The 19,743-nt window shown below is 41.1% G+C and overlaps 1 protein-coding gene across 2 annotated transcripts in view; it reads right to left on the bottom strand.

Moving 5' to 3' along the window:
- MED14 (mediator complex subunit 14) overlaps window positions 1-8,905 on the bottom strand; it is a 60,503-nt gene extending 51,598 nt beyond the window's left edge. For both annotated transcript variants that reach the window (XM_043458153.1, XM_043458154.1), the window contains exons 1-3: window positions 8,367-8,905; window positions 4,334-4,360; window positions 1,794-1,899 (exon numbers count right to left, since the gene is read on the bottom strand). In XM_043458153.1, the coding sequence (XP_043314088.1) occupies window positions 1,794-1,899; window positions 4,334-4,360; window positions 8,367-8,575 (342 nt within the window). In that variant the 5' untranslated portion in view covers window positions 8,576-8,905. The remainder of the gene's footprint in view (window positions 1-1,793; window positions 1,900-4,333; window positions 4,361-8,366) is intronic.
- Window positions 8,906-19,743: the final 10,838 nt, after the last annotated feature.

Below are 19,743 nucleotides of genomic sequence, written 5' to 3'. Positions count from 1 at the left end.
TCTTTGAATGATGCTTTACAGTGAACAAGACTTTCTGTCTACAAACTTTAATTTACCAAGCAAATCAACAGACAGATGAATAAATAAAAGGACTTTTCCCCCATTAAAAAAACTCAATATATGATACAAGATACCCTCCCCTCTTTGACCAATGTTATATAGAAGGATGATATCAGCTTACTCCTAGAGACAAAAAAATCTGTGGCTAGAAATGTCTTCTTTTAACTTTCAAAAAATATATTATTCTAGAATTTTAAGTTCTCAACTTCTTCATAACCTCTTTTCCTTTCACTTTAGCAATTTTCACATAAGCTTTCTGTCTAATGATAGGGGAACTTAGTGAAACTGAAGATATCAAATGCACTGGGCTAAAACTGAGAAGACATTTCAGAAAGTCAGAAATACAATTGTTATACATTTCTTTCTGAAGTGAAACTTTATGGAATATGCAAACGCCAATAAATCTGCAAATACAGTTACTATAAAAATATTTCAACTTAGCTTGTCAGGTGCAAAAAATAAATTACCTCTATACTGAGTAGCTGATTTGAATTTATCTAGGAAACCTGGCAAATTCAGAATTTGAAAATGATCTGAATATAATTTATCCAGTGTAAGCTTTTTTTGAACTTGCACCTATAAAAACTGATAAAACTTTTAAATGTTATTACATAACTGAATGAGAAAAAAGAATCTGAGCATCAATGTCAAGTTCACTTAGAGAATCTATCCACTTTTCCTACAGTGGGTAGAAGGCTACTTGGCCTTGCAGAGCTGGATCTGGAGAACTGACTTTAATTAATGTGGATTAATACATGTTCTCATCATTTTAGGATTTTATTCACTTTATTATAATTACTCTACCCTTTCCAATATGAACTCCTTAACCCTTCTTGAACACAGCTTAAAACTTTTGAGGGAGGTGTGTGTGGTGGGTATATTTTAGCATCTTTGGTAAACTTCACTACAGGTCATCCTTTTGAATTCAAAAAAGTGACCCAACAGTCAAAAGACCACGAGCTTCTTGAGGGCAGGGACTATGCTTTATTTGAGTCTCAATCCACCATATCTTTATGCCTTGTGTGCAATAAAGGTCTGGAGAATGAACAGATGAATAAACAAGTATGTTAGTCATGTCCAACTCTTTGCGACCCCATAGATTGTAGCCCACCAGGCTCTCCTGTCCATGGAATTTTCCAGGCAAGAATATCGGAGTAGGTAGCCATGCCCTTCTCCAGGGATCTTCCCAACCCAGGTATCGAACCTGGGTCTCCTGCTTTGCAGGTGGATTCTTTACTGTCTGAGCCAACAAGGAAGCCCCATTGAATAAAGGGATAGATAAATGCTATCATCAGTTCTGTGGCCCTGAAAAAGCCATTTAACTTCTAGGAAACTTATTTCCTTATCTGTAAAATAAGAAGAGAATACAGACTCTGCCACTCTCAAAACAGCTGTCAAGAAATCAAGAGGTAAAATTTAGGGAATACTTTGTAAACTCTAAGAAATCATACAAATGTAAACTAACCATTTTCCCCCTTTACATTCAGTCTCATATTTAATGTCTCCAGATATGGTCTACTCTTTTTTTTCTGATTAGGTGTCCATAAACAAAAAATAAGTTTCTACAGATATATACTATATGTTATCATACAGAAATGATTACTCACATAAGTAATGTCTCTGAAAACATATCAGCAGATATAAGTTAGAGTTAAAATTAGAAACTATGCCTATTACAAGTTAACATTCCAAAAAGTTATTTTATATAAAATAAAGTCAAAAGTTTAACTCACCGCACATTTTTCCACTTTGCCAGCATTATTAGCCCATTTTACTAAAGCTAACAGTCGAACAAAGAGTTGGCGTGTCCGGCTAGCAAACTGCACTATTTCTATTTTCCTTTAAAACAAAACAAAACAACTCTTAATGAATCAGCATATTTGAAGGAGTATTTCACAATTAATTTCATCTGAGCTAAATATGAATCAATCTGTTTACAACCATTACAATGAAAGAACCCACCTAAAATATTTATCTAAATATGAATTATTGTCACATTTTGTATACCACCTGCATATGCCTCATTTTCTACCCCAGAATAATAAATCCAATAGAATGCTTAGGCAATGAATCACATTTTATAATTAATTCTATACTACAATAAAAGTTGTTTACTAAAATATACTATATTCACAAATTAAAATTATATAGAAGTTAACTGGGTCACAAAGGGAATGAAATTATGCTTCAATATTGAAACCATGAGTTATGAATCAGTAACCTTTTTGCTAAGAGAAAGAAGTGAAAAGCTCCTTACCAAAGCTTGAAACTGTATTATTTTTACAAAAGCAAGGGTCCATTTCCCATCTGGCAGGAGCATGATTTATAAACCTGAATAAAGAGCTTAACTACGCAACTCTTTACCAAACTAAATTCAGTGAAAAGCCTGGATATTAAATTACCCAAGCAAAGTTAAATAAAGCACTAAAAATAAAAGCTAGGCCTGCCCATATCTATTTTTATGCTATATCCACTACAATGCTTTTTCTCCCAATATCAGTATTTTTATCCTTTCCTCATAAAGCCTTAAAAGCTTTACACCAAAAGCTTTATGTTGTCAATCAGCATGTTAGCTAGACCTCTCAACTTCATGTCGGCTACAAAACTGATAATCCTACCTTTCACGGTTTACCTTAAGACACGCAAAAAAAATATTCAACAGGTCAGGACTGATGACAGGCCCCAGAAAGACACCAACGTCCCTCCAAGTGGACTCTGACATATTAATCTTAGTACAGCTATTCAACGACCTACAGATCCAATCCATACCTCTGCATCTCCACAACAGTAACCCCACAATGCAATGCACCAAAATGAAACCTGCTGCTGCAACATAATCCTGACTGAAGACCATAGAGTCTAGCTTCTATTAAGAGCATACATAGCCCACAAACAACCTGAAAAGCTTCCTGAAGATTCAGCCTGCAATATTACTGGTAGTACAAAGAGAAGAATCCAGGACACTGATACAATTAAGACTCTTTGCCAGTGTCTGTGAAGGATCCTTAGAGATAAACCAAGCAGAGTGCATCACAGGCAAGACTGGGACACAGCAGAAATGTTAAATGTACAACTCCCATCTGGCAGTCACCTTAGTGCTCTCACTCTAACTTAGCAACAGCTTACAGAGGAAGTGAGGCCTCCTCTCCTCTCCCAAAGCAAACACATTTGTATAATATGAACTCCATTTGCCAGATGAGCTCCTCTACTGGAAAGGAAACATACCCCTTTGTAAACTACTTTGACATGTTCTTTTTCTTGACACCATGCTATCTCAGGTGACAGGCAGCAAGGGTTGGTTCTCCAAGGCCCACTTTCCCTTTCTACCCCAGAGTGGACAGAACACATCCTGATTTTCATTTCCTTCCTTTAAAATGGACCAGCCAAACCATAACACAGGTATGCTTTTTACCTCTATCTTTTCAATCTCTGTCGAATTCTATCAAAAAGGTCATTGGGAGTGGGGGGTGGAGCAGCTCCTAGTCACTAACAATGCTAAAATTCACCCAAGTGATTTGGTATTAAAAAAAAAAGATCAACCAAGGAGACTAAGTAGTGCCAAAGACAGAGTCAAGTAGACTATACTGTAGCCACAATTTAAATCTCCATCATCTGATATCTTTCAACCCTTAATTTATCTTGTTCCCTTGGGCTGTGGAAATGAACTAGCATTTAGTTATGTCTTAAGCCCCAACTCCAACTGAATTAAAATTCTCTTAACTATAAATCAGTAATGTTGCTGCTGCTGCTAAGTCACTTCAGTCGTGTCCAACTCTGTGCGACCCTATGGACTGCAGCCTACCAGGCTCCTCCATCCATGGGATTTTCCAGGCAAGAGTACTGGAGTGGGGTGCCATTGCCTCCTCTGATAAATCAGTAATAGCAATAGGCAAATGTCCATTCTCCAAAGTTATCTAATAGCATCACTCCAGAAAATGAGAAATGAGCAACCAGCTATCTCCATTTAGTTCTCTATCTTCTGCATCTTTCCACACCCTGAGGCACTTGACCTGGTCAGTTTCTAGAAGACGAGGTCCAGAGCTGGCCACATACCAAGAACTGTCAAGGATGCGGAAATTACACTTCCCGGGGCTCATCTTAAACAAATGGTGTGAGAAGTCACCCTAGGCTCTCTGGGCCTAGGTTCCCGGTCCACAATCCTACTACCCATACCTACACATATCTCCCCCCACACTCTCTCTCACACTCACACAAACTCACTCACTCACTCATAGATATATCAACACAGATTTAAGGTTTTTTTCATACTCACCTTTCCACATCAGATTTCCTTGGCAGCCTAAGAAGAAAAAAAAGAAGTTGACTAGATATATGCACATCTTCATCAAAGTATGATTATGGCCTTTACTTTCACTCTATTAAAATACCTTAGCATTTAGGAAAAACTGGACAAATAGCCACTATAGGCTTGTGTGGCTCCCACTCATAATTTTTATGTTTTCAGTAATATAGCTACAAAGGAAAAACTAACAAAGGAACATTTCTCTCCATTCAAAGTTCTTCAAAAGATACTGCACAAACCTCAAACATTAAAAAAAGCCCAAGTCTTATTAGCACACTACATCACAGAGAAGTCAAAGAAAATCTTCTTTTAAGACCAAATGGTCATGAATACAAGGTACTTAGTTGCCAGCCTCTCCATATTCAACAGAATCTTGCTTCCAAGCACCAATCCCTTCATGCTTTGTTATGGTGGGTTAAGCTAGGCATGGGAAACGGCTAGTGTCATCCAAGGGTTATACAGCAATTATGATGTCGCTTGGTGAGATGCAAATGATTATTTCTAAACAGCTCCAGGAAAATTTTGATCTCTTTTTTGCTAGTTCTGCAGTACTGACAGCCAGCAACCAATGTCACCATTTTCCCTGATAAACTATACCATTTAACACTCTCATATCCACTGATGCTCAGAAAGCTCCTGATCTGCTTCCTGAATCACCACATTCTCCACGGTTCAAGATTCAACAGCCTGAACTCTAAAGCCTCCCCTACATCAGATCCATTCTTGAAGAACACACACTGAGCCACTTAAGATGCTCTTTTCCCACTGACATGCCACAGGTGCAGAAAAACTAAAACCACCTCCAGAGATTCACGGTACAAGGAAGGGGAACTAGTAAAATGAGCTCTGGCTTATAGTTACCTACAGTTCTTAGCGTAGACAGTGGGATGGAAGCTCAAGTTATGATCCAAGTGACAAAAGAAACTGGTAGGAGTTGGAAGGGCCAGCAGATCAGAGGATGAAGCAAAAATTAAGGACGTATTATGATAAGACCGCAAGTAAAAGCAGTTGCTGGCCAAGTTCCTATGCCTGTGAAAGACTCAGAAGACATTCCCTGAGAACTCTCCCTTGTCCTTAAGAGGGGAGAGAATGAGAACCATGGATACTTGTGTGCATGTGTGAAAGAGAGAGAAAAAGAGGAGAGCAGAGTCTTTGGAGGCAGAAAGAACAGGAATCATTGTTTCAGCTCTTGCCCCTTGTCCCAGAAACCCTAAAAGGATCTTCTCTTGCCAGAGGTGGTATCATTTCAGGGACAAAGGATAGACTTTGCTGCCTGCATCCTCTTCTCCCCAATTCCTCCTCATCTATTTAAAGTTCCTTTATGGATGACAAGTCCACCACTTGGGGCAAGAGCCCGAGAGTGCAGTTAAGTCACAAAAACCTTATTTACACCAAAGTGTGTAAGATTCTAGCATTTTCTGATTTCAATTTTTTTTTTTTAAAAAAAGGTTTTTAAAAAGTAGAACTTAAATCTCTAAAAAAAAAAAATCACAGCAGAATGTAAACTCTAAGATAAGAGCATATACATGGGTGAGGGAAGGGCGGGAGGAAATGAACAAGCAAAAGAAAAATATTTAGAAATCCAGGGCCAAAAACAAACCATCTTTTTTACTTTCAATACTCCACAAACATCAAATGTGGCAGAAATAAGACTCATAAAGTATACCTTGAACACTGATTTTATATTAATACATTAACCCTGACAGTTTCTACCTGGAACAAGGAAAAATACATGGTTTAGGAACTTATTCCTAAACCAATTTTGGTGACCACAAATCAAAGGAGAAAAAAGTTATTTTATATACCTATGTATCAAGAACAACAGTGAATTTTCCCCTTAAATTCTCCATGGTCTACAATGGAGGAAACGCAAACAGCAACCCATCCCAATATCTTGCCTGGGAAATCCCATGGACAGAGGAGCCTGGCGGGCTACCGTCCATGGGGTCACAAAGAGTTGGACATGACTTAGCAACTAAACAACAACAACTAAACAAAGGCGGTGAGAGAGAAGACACATCATGTAGGACTTTAAAGGCAGACCACAGTCTTGGTTTGCTCAAGACAGTCCCAGTTTATGCCTGTTGCTCTGACATAGTTATTAATAGTTCCACCTTTCATGTTCAAAAGCATCCTCATCTGGACCATAAACTTTAATGGTCACTCTATGGGTGACTATAAAAAGTTTTTTACTCTGAGATTGGGAACCATGGGAAAGTTGTGAGTAAGAATAAGTTTCAAAAGGATCATCCTGACTATTTCATGAAGGAAAAACCATAGAGGGGCAAGGATAGCAGCAGAGGTATCAGTTAGTCGACTACTGCAGTAACAGGAGCAAAGGATTAACACTTGATGGAATGGTTGAAAAGTGATGGGATTCTGAAGCCAGAGATGACAGAATTTATTGATGTGGGATTGGAAGAAAGAGGAGCCAAGAATTAAGTCCAAAATTCCTGGCCTAAGCATCCAGAGGAAGAATAGAGAGAATACTTAGTGAGATAGGAAAGTTTCTTTTTTTTTGGGGGGGGGGGGGCGGGGATTGAATGGAATCAGGAGTTTGGTTCTGGACTTGGTCGGTTGAAATGTCCACTAAGTGCTTAAATGAAAGCATGTGGATAGAGTCTGCAGCTCAGTGGAGAGTTCTGTGCTGGCGAGATAAGTGTAGGAATCATCCTCATATAAAGGGTGCAAGACTAAACCTATATACTTATCCTATAGCAATAAATGTTTCTCTTTTCACAACTAAGTGCTAAAACAGAATAACCCAAGAATTTCTACAAATGCCCTATGGAAAGACAAATTATACAAATTATACACCACGGATAGCGGCAGTTTTCAACATTTTCCCACAGCTATACATAGGATGAGTACATGAGATTTTTCTCATGCCTACTCAAATTCTTATATGACAGCCAACAATAAGCGGTGCAGAGAAGTATACTACCACCATAATCCAATCATGACAGCTATTTAAGTTTCTCATTAGGGGTAGGCTTCTTTCCATCCCCCTCAATAAAGTATATCAAAATTCTCAGAATGATGTTTTACAGGATTAAGTGGAACCTCTTTTTTTAGTCATCTGCAAAAGAACATTTTAAGTCTCTAACAACAAATTACTGTGACACTTCACAGCCTCATACCTACATACGAATGTACTTCAACTGAATACACTGGAGTCTACTAAAAGATAAAAATGAATCTAGCTGAAAACTAGTAAGTCTTACTTTCTCTGAACCTAAATTTCAAAAATGTGAAACAGTAATTCAACTATATATACCCCTAAATTTCATAGTTTCTTTTCTTCACACACCTGAAAATCATTACAGTGTATTCTGATCCTATTCTGAAGGGATTAACACTCTAATCATATCCCAAGGCATTTTACTGGTAACTTGGTGATTTATAAACTCCCCTCGTACCCCACGAGACAGTAACAACAGGCTAGTTACCAAAAACTCTTTACTTACACTACAAGTGTTAAGACTTCAAACAGTCCCAAACATTCCAGGAAAACAAACGTTGGGATCCAACATTTTGCATTCTTTTACATACATCTCCTGAGTTCAAACTTTGTCAGAAGCAATTACAACCTACATTTAAAATGTACCGTAAGAGGCTGTAACACAATTTGTCTTTGGGAATTTTTTTAAACGCCCGAATAATATATATTCCTAAACCCTAAACTCGGAGTCTGGGCTAAAAAGCTTCCAACCAACAAATCAATAAGGTTCAGCAGGCAAATCGAGCAAAAATTCCAAAGATGGGCTTTTCAGGGAAACTCAAACAACGTGCATAATTCACAAGTCTCGATTGCTTCATCTCCAGGACCCCAAATGGAAAGCTCCTCCTCCACCTCCGCTGGGCCCCAAGAGTTCAGAAATTCTAGACTTAAGCAGCCCAGCGGAGAGGAGAAAGCCTCTTGGGGAGAAGGAGGTGAGAACCTCGCAGCCGGTTGGGCGGGAAGCGGGGGCTGGGGAGCAGGCGTGGATTTCGCGGCACTTACAGGTCCGTCAGCACCAAGAGCTCCGAGTAGGCCCGGTGCAGTAGAAATTCGATGAGGGTGCTCAGCCGGTAGCCAGGGCTAGCCGCGGCCGCAGCGGCCGCTGCCACGGCGGCTCCGGGAGGAGGAGGCGCCGGGGCTGACGCGGGGCCGCCGCTGCCGCTGCCTCCGGGCGGGACCAGCTGGTGGTTCTCCAGCTGCACTGGGGCCATGGCGGCACAGGGCCGGGCTTGGCGCAGCGGTACAAGATGCAGCCCTCGAACCTCCCTCCCGGGCGCTCAGTCACCGCGCCTAAGTGGGCGCGGGCGGAGTCGCCGCCGCCGCCGCCTACTACTGCCGAGCCGCCTCAGAACAGGAAGCCTCACGCCGGCCGCAGAGGCCCGCCCCCATGTAGCGACGAGGCCGCCGGCTCCAGGGACTGGAGCGAGGGGCGGGGGGAGGGCGGGGAAGCGGGGCGGCAGCCGCAGAGAAGCAGCGCCCCAGCAACCGTTCAGAGGCCGCTCGGCCAGGCAGCCGCAGCGTCCATATTGACGGCCCAAAGCGGAAGTCGTTAGGAAGAACGGAAGGGGAACCAAAGGGGGACTTCCGACAGCAACCTGTGCCTTTTCTCCAGGCGGCCGGGCGGGGGGACGTTGGGAGGGGGGCGGGGGGGTGCGTGGGAGTGGGGCGGGGCCGGCGCGCGGGCGCGAAAAGCGGAAACGGGGGCTGCGAGCCGCCGGAAGTGAGTGTAAGGGCGGAGCCAGTGTTGTCATCGAGAACGTCAGCAGTTGCCCGGCCCTTGCCCTCGCCGCCCTCCGGAATTTAAAAAGATCCGATTTGTGCTGAGGTGTTCATCAGCGTTCCCCTGGTGGGTGCAACCCGGCCGGGGAGGACACCCCATCCCAGATGTTTGTGACCTGTGTTTCTGGACTCGAAAAGAAATTGTTACGGCTGAGCGCTTGTGACATCTCAGATCTTTGCACCTCCCACAGTCTGCCCATGCGCCTTTCGTGGGATAGGAGACGTTTCTGTCATTTTTTTTAACTGTGGGAAAAGATGCGAGAAAATATTATTGAGGGTAGAAGAAGGGCCACTGGCAGAATAACTTCACTTGAATGGAGTTGGATATAGGCTGAGCTCCTTACCGACCCCCAAAACCTGACAGTTCTACTGCAGAAACAGTCTAAATCCTCTACCACTGACTCTCCCACTTGGTTCTTGTCCCTGCTGTTGAAGTAGCCGCCCTGCCTTTCAAGGACTTTTCAGTTCGTTTTCTATGCCCTACTGCCACATTTTCCCGCTCAAAATGCACGCTTAATATTTTGCTTTCTGATTTAAAGCCATGATTCTCAACCTTGCCTGCACGTTGGAATCTGGGGGGAGATGGAGGAGTGTGTGGTTTTAAAAAATACTTATGCTCCTCTCCCCATAGATTCAGCTTTAATTGGTCGGGGCTTCAGGATTTTTAAAAGCTTCCTAGGTGGTTTTAATGTGCACTGTTTAAAAGTGTCAGTTGCCGCCACCCTTTTCAAATATCTTTTTTGCAGAGTCTTATCTGTGACTCAGGAGTAAGAGATGCACTTGCCATTTCCTAAGGTTAAAATACTCTCATTCTTGTCCCCTTGTGTAATTCTTAGTCATTCTTGAAGACAATTCACCTGTCTTCTGAGGGTGTAATCTTAATCACTTGCTCCCTCTTTTGTGATCCTAAAGCACATTTACACAAACAATAGCATCCTAGTACTCATTAAAAGATAGTAGGATTACTTACAGCCCCCACAGGTACAGTTGCTGGAGGGTAGATACTCTCCCTAAGATCCATCCCTATGCTGCTACCTTAGGAAACAAATTTTTTCTAAGTTAGCTAGAATGGTATCATTTCTTTGGCAGTTGTTTTGTTTTATTGAAGGTTCTTTTTCCTCTTTTGAAAACTGTTGACTTCAGCCAAAAAGCCCTGGTGGTCACATACACACAAGATGTACAAGATGGTCCTTAGTTCTCCAGAAAGTGAAAGTGTTAGTTGCTCAGTCCTGTCCCACTCGTTGCGACCCCATGGACTGTAGCCTGCCAGGCTCCTCTGTCCATGGGATTCTCCAGGCCAGAATACTGCAGCGGGTAGCGGGCTATTCCCTTCTCCAGGGGATCTTCCCAACCCAGGGATGATACCCAGGTCTCCTACATTGCAGGCGGATTCTTTACCATCTGAGCCATCAGGGAAGCCCTTAGTTCTCCAGCCAAGTGTCAAACCCAAGCCCCCTGCACTGGCAGCACAGAGTCTTAACCACTGGGCCATCAGGGAAGTCCCTGAGATGGTCCTTAAGGTCTTTTCTAACACATTCTGATTGTGTGATGTTAATAGGATTTTAACTCGGTCTTATTGTCTATATTAAACACAATTATACACCATGCCTCTTAGTATTCATCCTATTGGGCAGTAAGATTATACCTAGAGAAATTACAACCAATTTGCAAATAAAAAAATTAATGGGTGGATGGGGGTTGTTTTAAAAAAGAGAAATTTTCACCCACATCCATCAGCTTAGATTTTAATGAAATTTCTGTATAGGTATCTTTAAAAATTGAAAAGTTCTAACAGAAAATAGGGTGAAAATACAGGAAAATAACTGTATTTTGCTTCAATTGTTGGCAATCGGGGAGGTAATTTAAATGAAAACTCCTGAAAGTGATAGCCCACCTCCCAACCTGATTAGTATAGCCACAGGCAAATATAGAAGAAATAAGAAAGGAAAGAGAGACAATGTTAAAATGTTTGGCTGAGATACTAAATGAATGGTTCATATCCAAATCACTTTTGGAAATAGTGTAATTTATCATTTTAAAGCCCACAATACAATGTTTGGCATTGTATTATTAGTATAAGTGCCTATTTCTTTCATTCCCAATTTTCAAGTGTTTCTGTATTTGGTCATCACCAGATTCTATCACACCTCAGATAAAACTATCTGAGAATTAGCAGATGAAACTCAGAACTAGCAGTATGATATTTCCTCAGCTCTTAAATCAACCTAAATGCTAGATCTTTCATGAAGTCAATCTGATTTTAGTAAAAGAACAAATTGATTGCAAAATATGGAGAAAAAAGAGAATATTTCCCTTTAAGCCCTTTTGATGGAAAATTGACAAATTGGTACATATACAGTTGACCCTTGAACAATGCAGTAGTTAGGGACACAGACCCTCCTCGCAGTCAAAAATCCATAATTTATATATAGTTTATAGTATAATTTATAGTCAGCCTTCTTTAACCAGAATTCCTCCTTATCTGTGGTACCTTGATGTTCAGCCTACCTCAGATCATGTAGTAACATTTATTGGAAACAAATCTGCATATAATGCAATTTAAACCTGTGTTATGCAAAGGTCAACTGTAGTTTCACTCTGAAACATACAGCTGCCCCTCAGACACAAAAGATTGGGAAAGGAATTGAAAAGTATTTTTTTTCCTATGATATTATCATCACTTCCTCCAAAAGCAGTAACTGAATTCATTTAAGAGCTGCTCCATTCCCTGGTGGCTCAAATGGTAAAGTATCTGTCTGCAATGCAGGAGACCGGAGTTTGATCCCTGGGTTTGGAAGATCCCCTGGAGAAGGGAAAGGCTACCCACTGCAGTATTCTTGCCTGGAGAATTCCATGGCCAGAGGAGCCTGGCGGGCTACAGTCCATGGGGTCACAAAGAGTCAGACACAACTGAGCGACTAACACTTTCACTTTCCATTCGTAGTGAAGTTGAAGAAAGGAACTCACAATACTGTGAGTATGATCTGATCAATCCAGAGAAAATGAGAACACTTCGATGGCTTTCCATATACGTAGAAGAAAACCCAAACTTCTTAGTATGGCCTTTAAAGCTATTAACACAGTAGACTGCCTGCTTCTCCACCTCTGCCTCCTGCCTCTCTTTCCTTCACTCACTTCACTGTAACTGCCCTGGGTGGGTCTAGTACATGCCATTCCCTAAGGTGTTAGGGCTTATCCACTACTCCAGACACCTGAAACACTTGTTTCCCAGCTCTTCACGTGGCTGCCTTCTCCTCCTCCCAATATCAGCTTAAATGAGAAATCCTCAGAGAGGTCTCCCCTGACTGTATGATATTAGGCAGATGATACAAGGAAGTTCATTGTTTGTAGAAGCAAAAAAATATGAATAATCTTAACTGTCTCAGTAGGAGAATGGATAAGTAAATTATTATGTTTCTACATAGTAGAATAAATTAGACCTATAGGTACCAACATGGAGACACCTCAAAAACAATATGGAATGAAAAAAGCTATCATTTTTATACTATTCCTATTTTTCTAAGCACACAAAATACTCCATAATTTAATATATTGTAGACAAAGTAAAAAATGTAAATGAGGATAATAGACACCACCTTCAGGATAGTAAGTACATCTAGGGAGGGGTAGGGATGTGGTGATGCTTTATTGGTTATTAGCTATTAGTTATATCTAATGGGTTTCTTGGGCTTCCCAGGTGGCTCAGTGGTAAAGAATCCACCTGCCACACAGGAGACCCAGGTTCGATCCCTGGGTCAGGAAGATCATCTGGAGAAGAGAATGGCAACCAACTCCAGTATTCTTGCCTGGACAACTCCATGGACAGAGGAGCCTGGTGGGCTACAGTGCATGGAGTTGTGAAGAGTCAGACATGACCAAGCAACTAACACACCCATACCCAATGGGTTTCTTGAAGATTGACCAGAAGGAAATGTGACTAATAGCTAATAACTAATAAAGCATCACCGCATCCCTACCCCTCCCTAGATGTAATTACTATCCTGAAGGTGGTGTCTCTTATCCTCATTTACATTTTTTACTTTGTCTACAATATATAAAATTATGGATATTTTGTGTGCTTAGAAAAATAGGAATAGTATAACAAATATATTAATATCTGTTAAATCTAGGGATAGAGGTATGATTGTTAATATATTCTGTACTTTTCATTAGTTTTGAACTATTTCATAATTTTTAAAAGTTTAAAATGTTTCTATTAGTATTAATTACACAATCTGCCATAACAAACACCCCCCCCAAATCTCAGTGATTTAGCACAGTAAGAGCTTATTTCTTGTGCTCACAAAGTTCAGTAAAAATGTACCTGATGGAGAGGCTCGCCTCTAAGCAATTAACCCAGCGATACAGGCTCTTTTCATCTTCGTGAGACAGGCTGGGATCTGGGACTCTCTGCTGCAATGCTTGCACCTGGACACCTCTCCTCAAGCAACAAAATACAAAGAAACTACATGGGACTAGAAACAACTGTGTGCATGCACAGTTGGGACAAATTCTGGACCCCAAAGATACAGAGAGACCAAAAAAAAAAAAAAAAAAACAAACCAGTGACCACTTTTGAGGAACCTGGAGCAAAAACTGGGTGTCAGCGGGAGCCAAAGCACAGGACCCTTGCACACAACACCCCATAAGAGACGGGCAAATCACATAAGCCACCCCTCTGGCCAGCCCCTGAACACACCCCTACCCTCACCCCATATAAGGAACAAGCTTGCCTCCACCACAGGTAGTGAGCAAGGAAAACTGTAGTTTGTTCTCACTCCCCTCTGCTACAGCAGGAGCTCCAGTAAAGCCTTGCCTAAATTTCTTGTCTAGCCTCTGATCAATTTCTGTTGATTGGGAAAGGCCAAGAACCCTGGTCTGTAACATTGGGAAACAATCGCTCCAACCCAGAGATTTTTTTTTTTTTAATATCCACCCACATTCCTTTAGCCAGAATTAGTCACATGGCTTGTTTAAAGCCCAAGGAGCTGGGAAATACAAGTCTACCTGTGTGCCAGGAAGAAAATGAAATGGTTTAGTGGATAAATAGCATGGATTTTACCACAATATTAAGGTAGTCTTTTTTCTTAGAGCACAGCCTACGGTGGGCAAGAGTCCCATAGCAGAAATGAAGTCGCTCTTATAATCAACAAGAGTCCAAAATGCAGTGCTTGGGTGCAACCTCAAAAAAGACAGAATGATCTCAGTTCGTTTTCAAGGCAAGTCATTCAACGTCACAGTAATCCAAGTCTATGCCCCTACCACCAATGCCGAAGAAGCTGAAGCTGATCAGTGCTATGAAGACCTAGAAGACCTTCTAGAACTAACACCAAAAAGAGATATTCTATTCATCATTGGGAATTGGAATGCAAAAGTAGGAAGTCATGAGATACCAGGAGTAACAGGCAAGTTTGGCCTTGGAGAACAAAATGAAGCAGGACAAAGGCTAACTGAATTCTGCCAAGAGAATGCATTGGTCATAGCAAATACCCTTTTTCAACAGCACAAGCGACGACTTTACACATGGACATCACCAAATGGCCAATACCAAAATCAAATTCATTATTGTCTTTGTAGCTGAAGATGGAGAAGCTGTATACAGTCAGCAAAAACAAGACCTGGAGCTGAATGTGGCTCAGATCATCAGCTTCTCATAGCAAAATTCAGGCTTAAACTAAAGAAAGTGGGGAAAACCACTAGGCCAGTCAGGTACAACTTCAATCAGATTCCCTATGAATATGTAGTGGAGGTAATGAATAGATTGAAGAGATTAGATCTGGTAGACAGACTGCCTGAAGAACCATGGACAGAGGTCCATAATATTGTACAGGAGGCAGCGAACAAAACCATCCCAAAGAGAAAGAAAAGCAAGAAGGCAAAGTGGTTATCCAAGGAGGCCTTACAAATAGCTAAAGAAAGAAGAGAAGCAAAAAGCAAGGGAAAAAGTGAAAGGTATATCAAACTAAATGAAGATTTCCAAAGAACAGCACAGACAGACAAGAAGGCCTTCTTCAATAAACATTGTATAAAACTAGAAGAAAACAATAGAAGGGGAAAGACTAGAGATCTCTTCAGGAAAATTGGAGATATCAAGGGAACATTTTGCCCAAAGATGGGCACAATAAAGGACATAAATGGTAGAGACCTAGTAGACACTGAAGAGATCAAGAAGAGATGGAAAGAATACACAGAAGAACTGTATAAAAAAGATCCAAATGAACCGGACTACTACAATGGTGTGGTCAGCCACCCAGAGCCAAACATTCTGGAAAGCAAAGTCAGGTGGGCCTTAGGAAGCACAGCTGTTAATAAAGCTAGTGGATGTGACAGAATTCCAGTAGAACTGTTCAAAATCCTAAAGGATGAAGCCATCAAGGTGTTGCATTCATTATGTCAGCAAATCTGGAAGACCCAGCAGTGACCACAGGACTGGAAAAGGTCAATCCTCATCCCAATTCCCAGGAAGGATAGTACCAAAGAATGTGCTAACCATCCGACAATTGCACTCGTCTCCCATGCTAGTAGTGTTAGTTGCTCAGTCATGTCCAACTCTGCAACCCCACGGACTGTAGCCCACCAGGATCCTCTGTCCATGGAGTTCTCCAGGCAAGAATACTGGAGTGGGTTGCCATTTCCTTCTCCAGGGGCCCATGCTAGTAAGGTCATGCTTAAAATCTTGCATGCTAGGCTGCAGCATTATGCAAACAAAGAACTTCCAGATGTCCACTCTGGGTTTAGAAAAGGAAGAGGAACCAGAGATCAAATTGCCAACATTCGCTGGATCACAGAGAAAGCTAGGGAATTCTGGAGAGACATTTATTTCTGTTTCATTGACTACACCAAAGCCTTTAACTGTGTGGATCATAAACTATGGAAAGCTCTTAAAAGAGATGAGAATACCAGACCATCTTACCTGTCTCCTGAGAAACCTGTATGCAGGTCAAAAAGCAACAGTCAGAACCCTGTATGGAACAACTGATTAGTTTAAGATTGAGAAAGGAGTACAACAGGGCTGACTGTTGTCACCCTGTTTGTTTAATCTATACACTGAGCACATCATGAGAAATGTGGGGCTGGATGAGTTACAAGCTGGAATCAAGATAGGCAGGAGAAACATCAACAACCTCAGATATGCGTATGATACCACTCTAATGGCAGAAAGTGAAGAGGAAATAAAAAGCCTCTTGATGAGGGCAAAGGAGAGTGAAAGAGCCGGCTTAAGACTAAATATTAAGAAAACTAAGATCAAGGCATCTAGCCCCATTACTTCATGGCAAATAGAAGGGGAAAGGTGGAAGTAGTGTCAGATTTCCTCTTCTTGGGCTCACCAAAATCACTGCAGATGGTGACTGCAGTCATGAAATCAGAAGACGTTTGTTTCTTGGCAGGAAAGCTATGACAGACTTAGTGTGTTGAAAAGCAGAGACATAACTCTGCTGACAAAGGTCCATATAGTCAAGGCTATGGTCTTCCCAGTGGTCACATATGGTTGTGAGAGCTGGACCACAAAGAAGGCGGAGCCATGAAGAACTGATGCCTTTCAACTGGTGCTGGGAAAGACTCCTGAGAGTCTCTTGGACAGCAAGGAGATCAAAACAGTCCATCTTAAGGGAAATCAACTGAATACTTGTTGGAAGGACTGATGCCGATGCTGAAACTCCAGTATTTTGGTCATCTGATGAGAGCAGCTGACTCATTGCAAAAGTCCCTGATGCTGGGGAAGATTGAGGGCTGAAGGAGAAGAGGGTGTCAAAGGATGAGATGACTGGATGGCATCACCATAGCAATGGACACGAATATGGACAAACTTTGGGAGATGGTGAGGGACAGAGAGGCCTGGTATGCTGTGGTCCATGGGGTCACAAAGAGTCGGACATGACTGGGTGACTAAACAACCACATAGCCTCTGAAATCAGACCACTTAGATTAAAATTCTAGCTTAACCTCTTATGATCTGAATGCTCTCCAGGAAGTTACTTCATTTCTCTGGGTTTCTCAGTTTCCTCATCCATCCAACAACATATATATCTTGTTTCTCATATTGTTTTCCATTATGGCTTATCACAAGATATTGAATATAGTCCCCTGTGCTATACAGTAGGACCTTGTTGTTTATCCATCCTATATGTACTAGTTTGCATCTGCTAATCCCAAACTCCCAATCCATCCCTCCCGCCATTGTCTTGGCAACCATGAGTCTGTTTCCATTTCATAGAAACCATTTGTGGTTTTTAAAATTTTTATTGAAAAATGACATTTATTCTTAATAACATTTGCAAAGGGCTTAAAATAGTCATTTATCTATAAATATTAGCTATTACCATTATCATCACCTAGGAGCAATAATGCTTGTATTTGATTTTTCACCTAAATAACCCATGAACTTTCCATCTTCTGCCCTCAACTGACTCTCTCTCTAATATTCCCAGCACCTAGCATGTCTGGTTTTCATGAGTGAATAGAACAGGCATATTGCTTCATCTATACATTGTAATTTTACTTATATTGCATTAACATTTTGGGATTAAAATTGACTTACATATTAATATATTTACATGTGAAATGAAGTGTCTAGGAGTTCTTTTAAAATAGTTCAGAAAAATAGTTGCAGGAGGTAGATGAAAAAAGTTTGGCAGAATGTTGACAGTTATTAAAGCTGATAATGGATACGTGGGAGTTCATTTTACTTTTTCTCTTGTTTTCAGTATGTGTGATAATATACACAAGAAATTTGTTTTAAAAAAATTGAGAATGGGTAGTCGACTAAAGGCCTGGATCTTTTTTCTTCCCTAACGAACAACCTTTAATATATCTACTCAATTTTTTCAGATTTTAAGAACATTTTCTGTAATGTATAGAGTTTAAAACTAACTTTAAAAAAGAAAGCTACAATAAACTTCAATGATAACTGCTTATAAAAGAGATGAAAATATCCAATATTTTAACAATTTTGGTTTCAGGCCTTGAAATAAGAATGTTTCCAAGGAGCTCTCAAAACACACACACACAAACATATAACCTGAAATTTTTCTAGCTACGTTAAAATTCAATATCTTTATTTTCACCTCACGTAGTTTACCTTTTTAAAATGTTTGTGGTGGGAACATTTAAGATACCCTTCCTAGCAACTTTCAAGTACAGAATACGTGTTAACTATAGTTCCCACGCTGCATATTAGACCTCCAGAACTTGGGACTTCCCTGGCGCTCCACTGGTTAAGACTCCCTGCTTCCACAGCAGGGAGTTCGAGTTCTATCCCTGGTCAGAGAGTTGAGATTCCACATGCCACAAGATGTGGCCAAAAAAGCAAAGAAAAGACACCTAGATTCCCCAGAACTTACTCCATCTTAAAACTGGAAGTTTGTACCATTTGAGCAACATCTCTCCATTTCCCCAATTCCCAGCCCCTGGCAAGCACCAAGCTACTCTTTGTTTCTATGAATCTGGCTTTTCTAGATTCTACATCTGAGATCATACAGTACAGTTTTAAAAAGATGAGGGTGAAGGTAATGACCTGCACAGTTAAAAAATCCATGACTAACTTCACAATCAGCCCTCTGTATATGCCGTTCCACATCTGAGGATTCAACCAACTGTGGATTGTGTAATACATATTTGTGTGTGTGTTAGTCACTCAGTCGTGTCTGACTCTTTGCGACCCCATGGACTGTAGCTCTCCAGGCTCCTCTGTCCATGGACTTCTCCAGGCAAGAATATTGGAGTAGGTTGCCATTCCCTTCTCCAGGGGATCTTCCAAACCAAGGGATCAAACCCAGGTCTCCCGCATTGCAGGCAGATTCTTTACCATCTGAGCCACCAGGGAAGTGGGGGGAAAAATTCATGTATAAGTGGGCCTGGGCAGTTCAAACCCATGTTGTTCAAGGATTCCCTGTATTTGCTTTTCTTTGTCTTACTTATTTAACTTAGCATCTGCTTTCAAAGTTTTGTCTGTGTTGTCACACATGACAGGGTTTTCTTTTTTATAGCTAAATAATATGCATGTGTGCATGCATTTGTGTATGTGTATGTGTGTGTATCCCACAGTTTATTTATCTGTTGACAGACACTTCAGAGGAGGAAATGGCAACCACTCCAGTATTCCTGCCTGGAGAATTCCATGAATAGAAGAGGCTGGTGGGCTACAGTCCATGGAGTCACAGAGTCAGACACAACTGAGCAACTGAGCGTAGGTTGCTTCCAGGTCTTGGCTCTTAAGAATAATACTTTAGTGAACACGCAGGGTGCAGATACCTCTGTAAAATTCAATATCTTTAAAATAAATTATTTCTAGTCGGTGAACAAAGGAAAAAGAAAAAGAGGGGTATTAGTAGAAATAGAAGCGGGAAGGAACCTGTTTAGAATACAATTATTATATTCTGTCGAAGAATGAAGAGACGAAAATCTCCCCTTGCCTTGTTCTTCCTTTGTAATTAATAGGAAGAACCCCCAACCTGTGGATTGCAAAGAGTAAACCTAGCATCCATAGGTACCGGAAGTAGATTACATGATCAGAATAAGCCTCAGCACAGCAACAGCTGAGGCATCAGCGTGGGAGCTCTGGTTCTCATGCCCCCAAGTCCCAGGGAGTGATTCAATGGAC

The sequence above is a fragment of the Cervus canadensis genome, chromosome X (genome assembly GCF_019320065.1).
Source record: "Cervus canadensis isolate Bull #8, Minnesota chromosome X, ASM1932006v1, whole genome shotgun sequence".
NCBI lineage: Eukaryota > Metazoa > Chordata > Mammalia > Artiodactyla > Cervidae > Cervus > Cervus canadensis.
The sequence above is the reverse complement of the archived record's forward strand: the minus strand, read 5'-3'. Positions and strand labels throughout refer to the sequence as shown.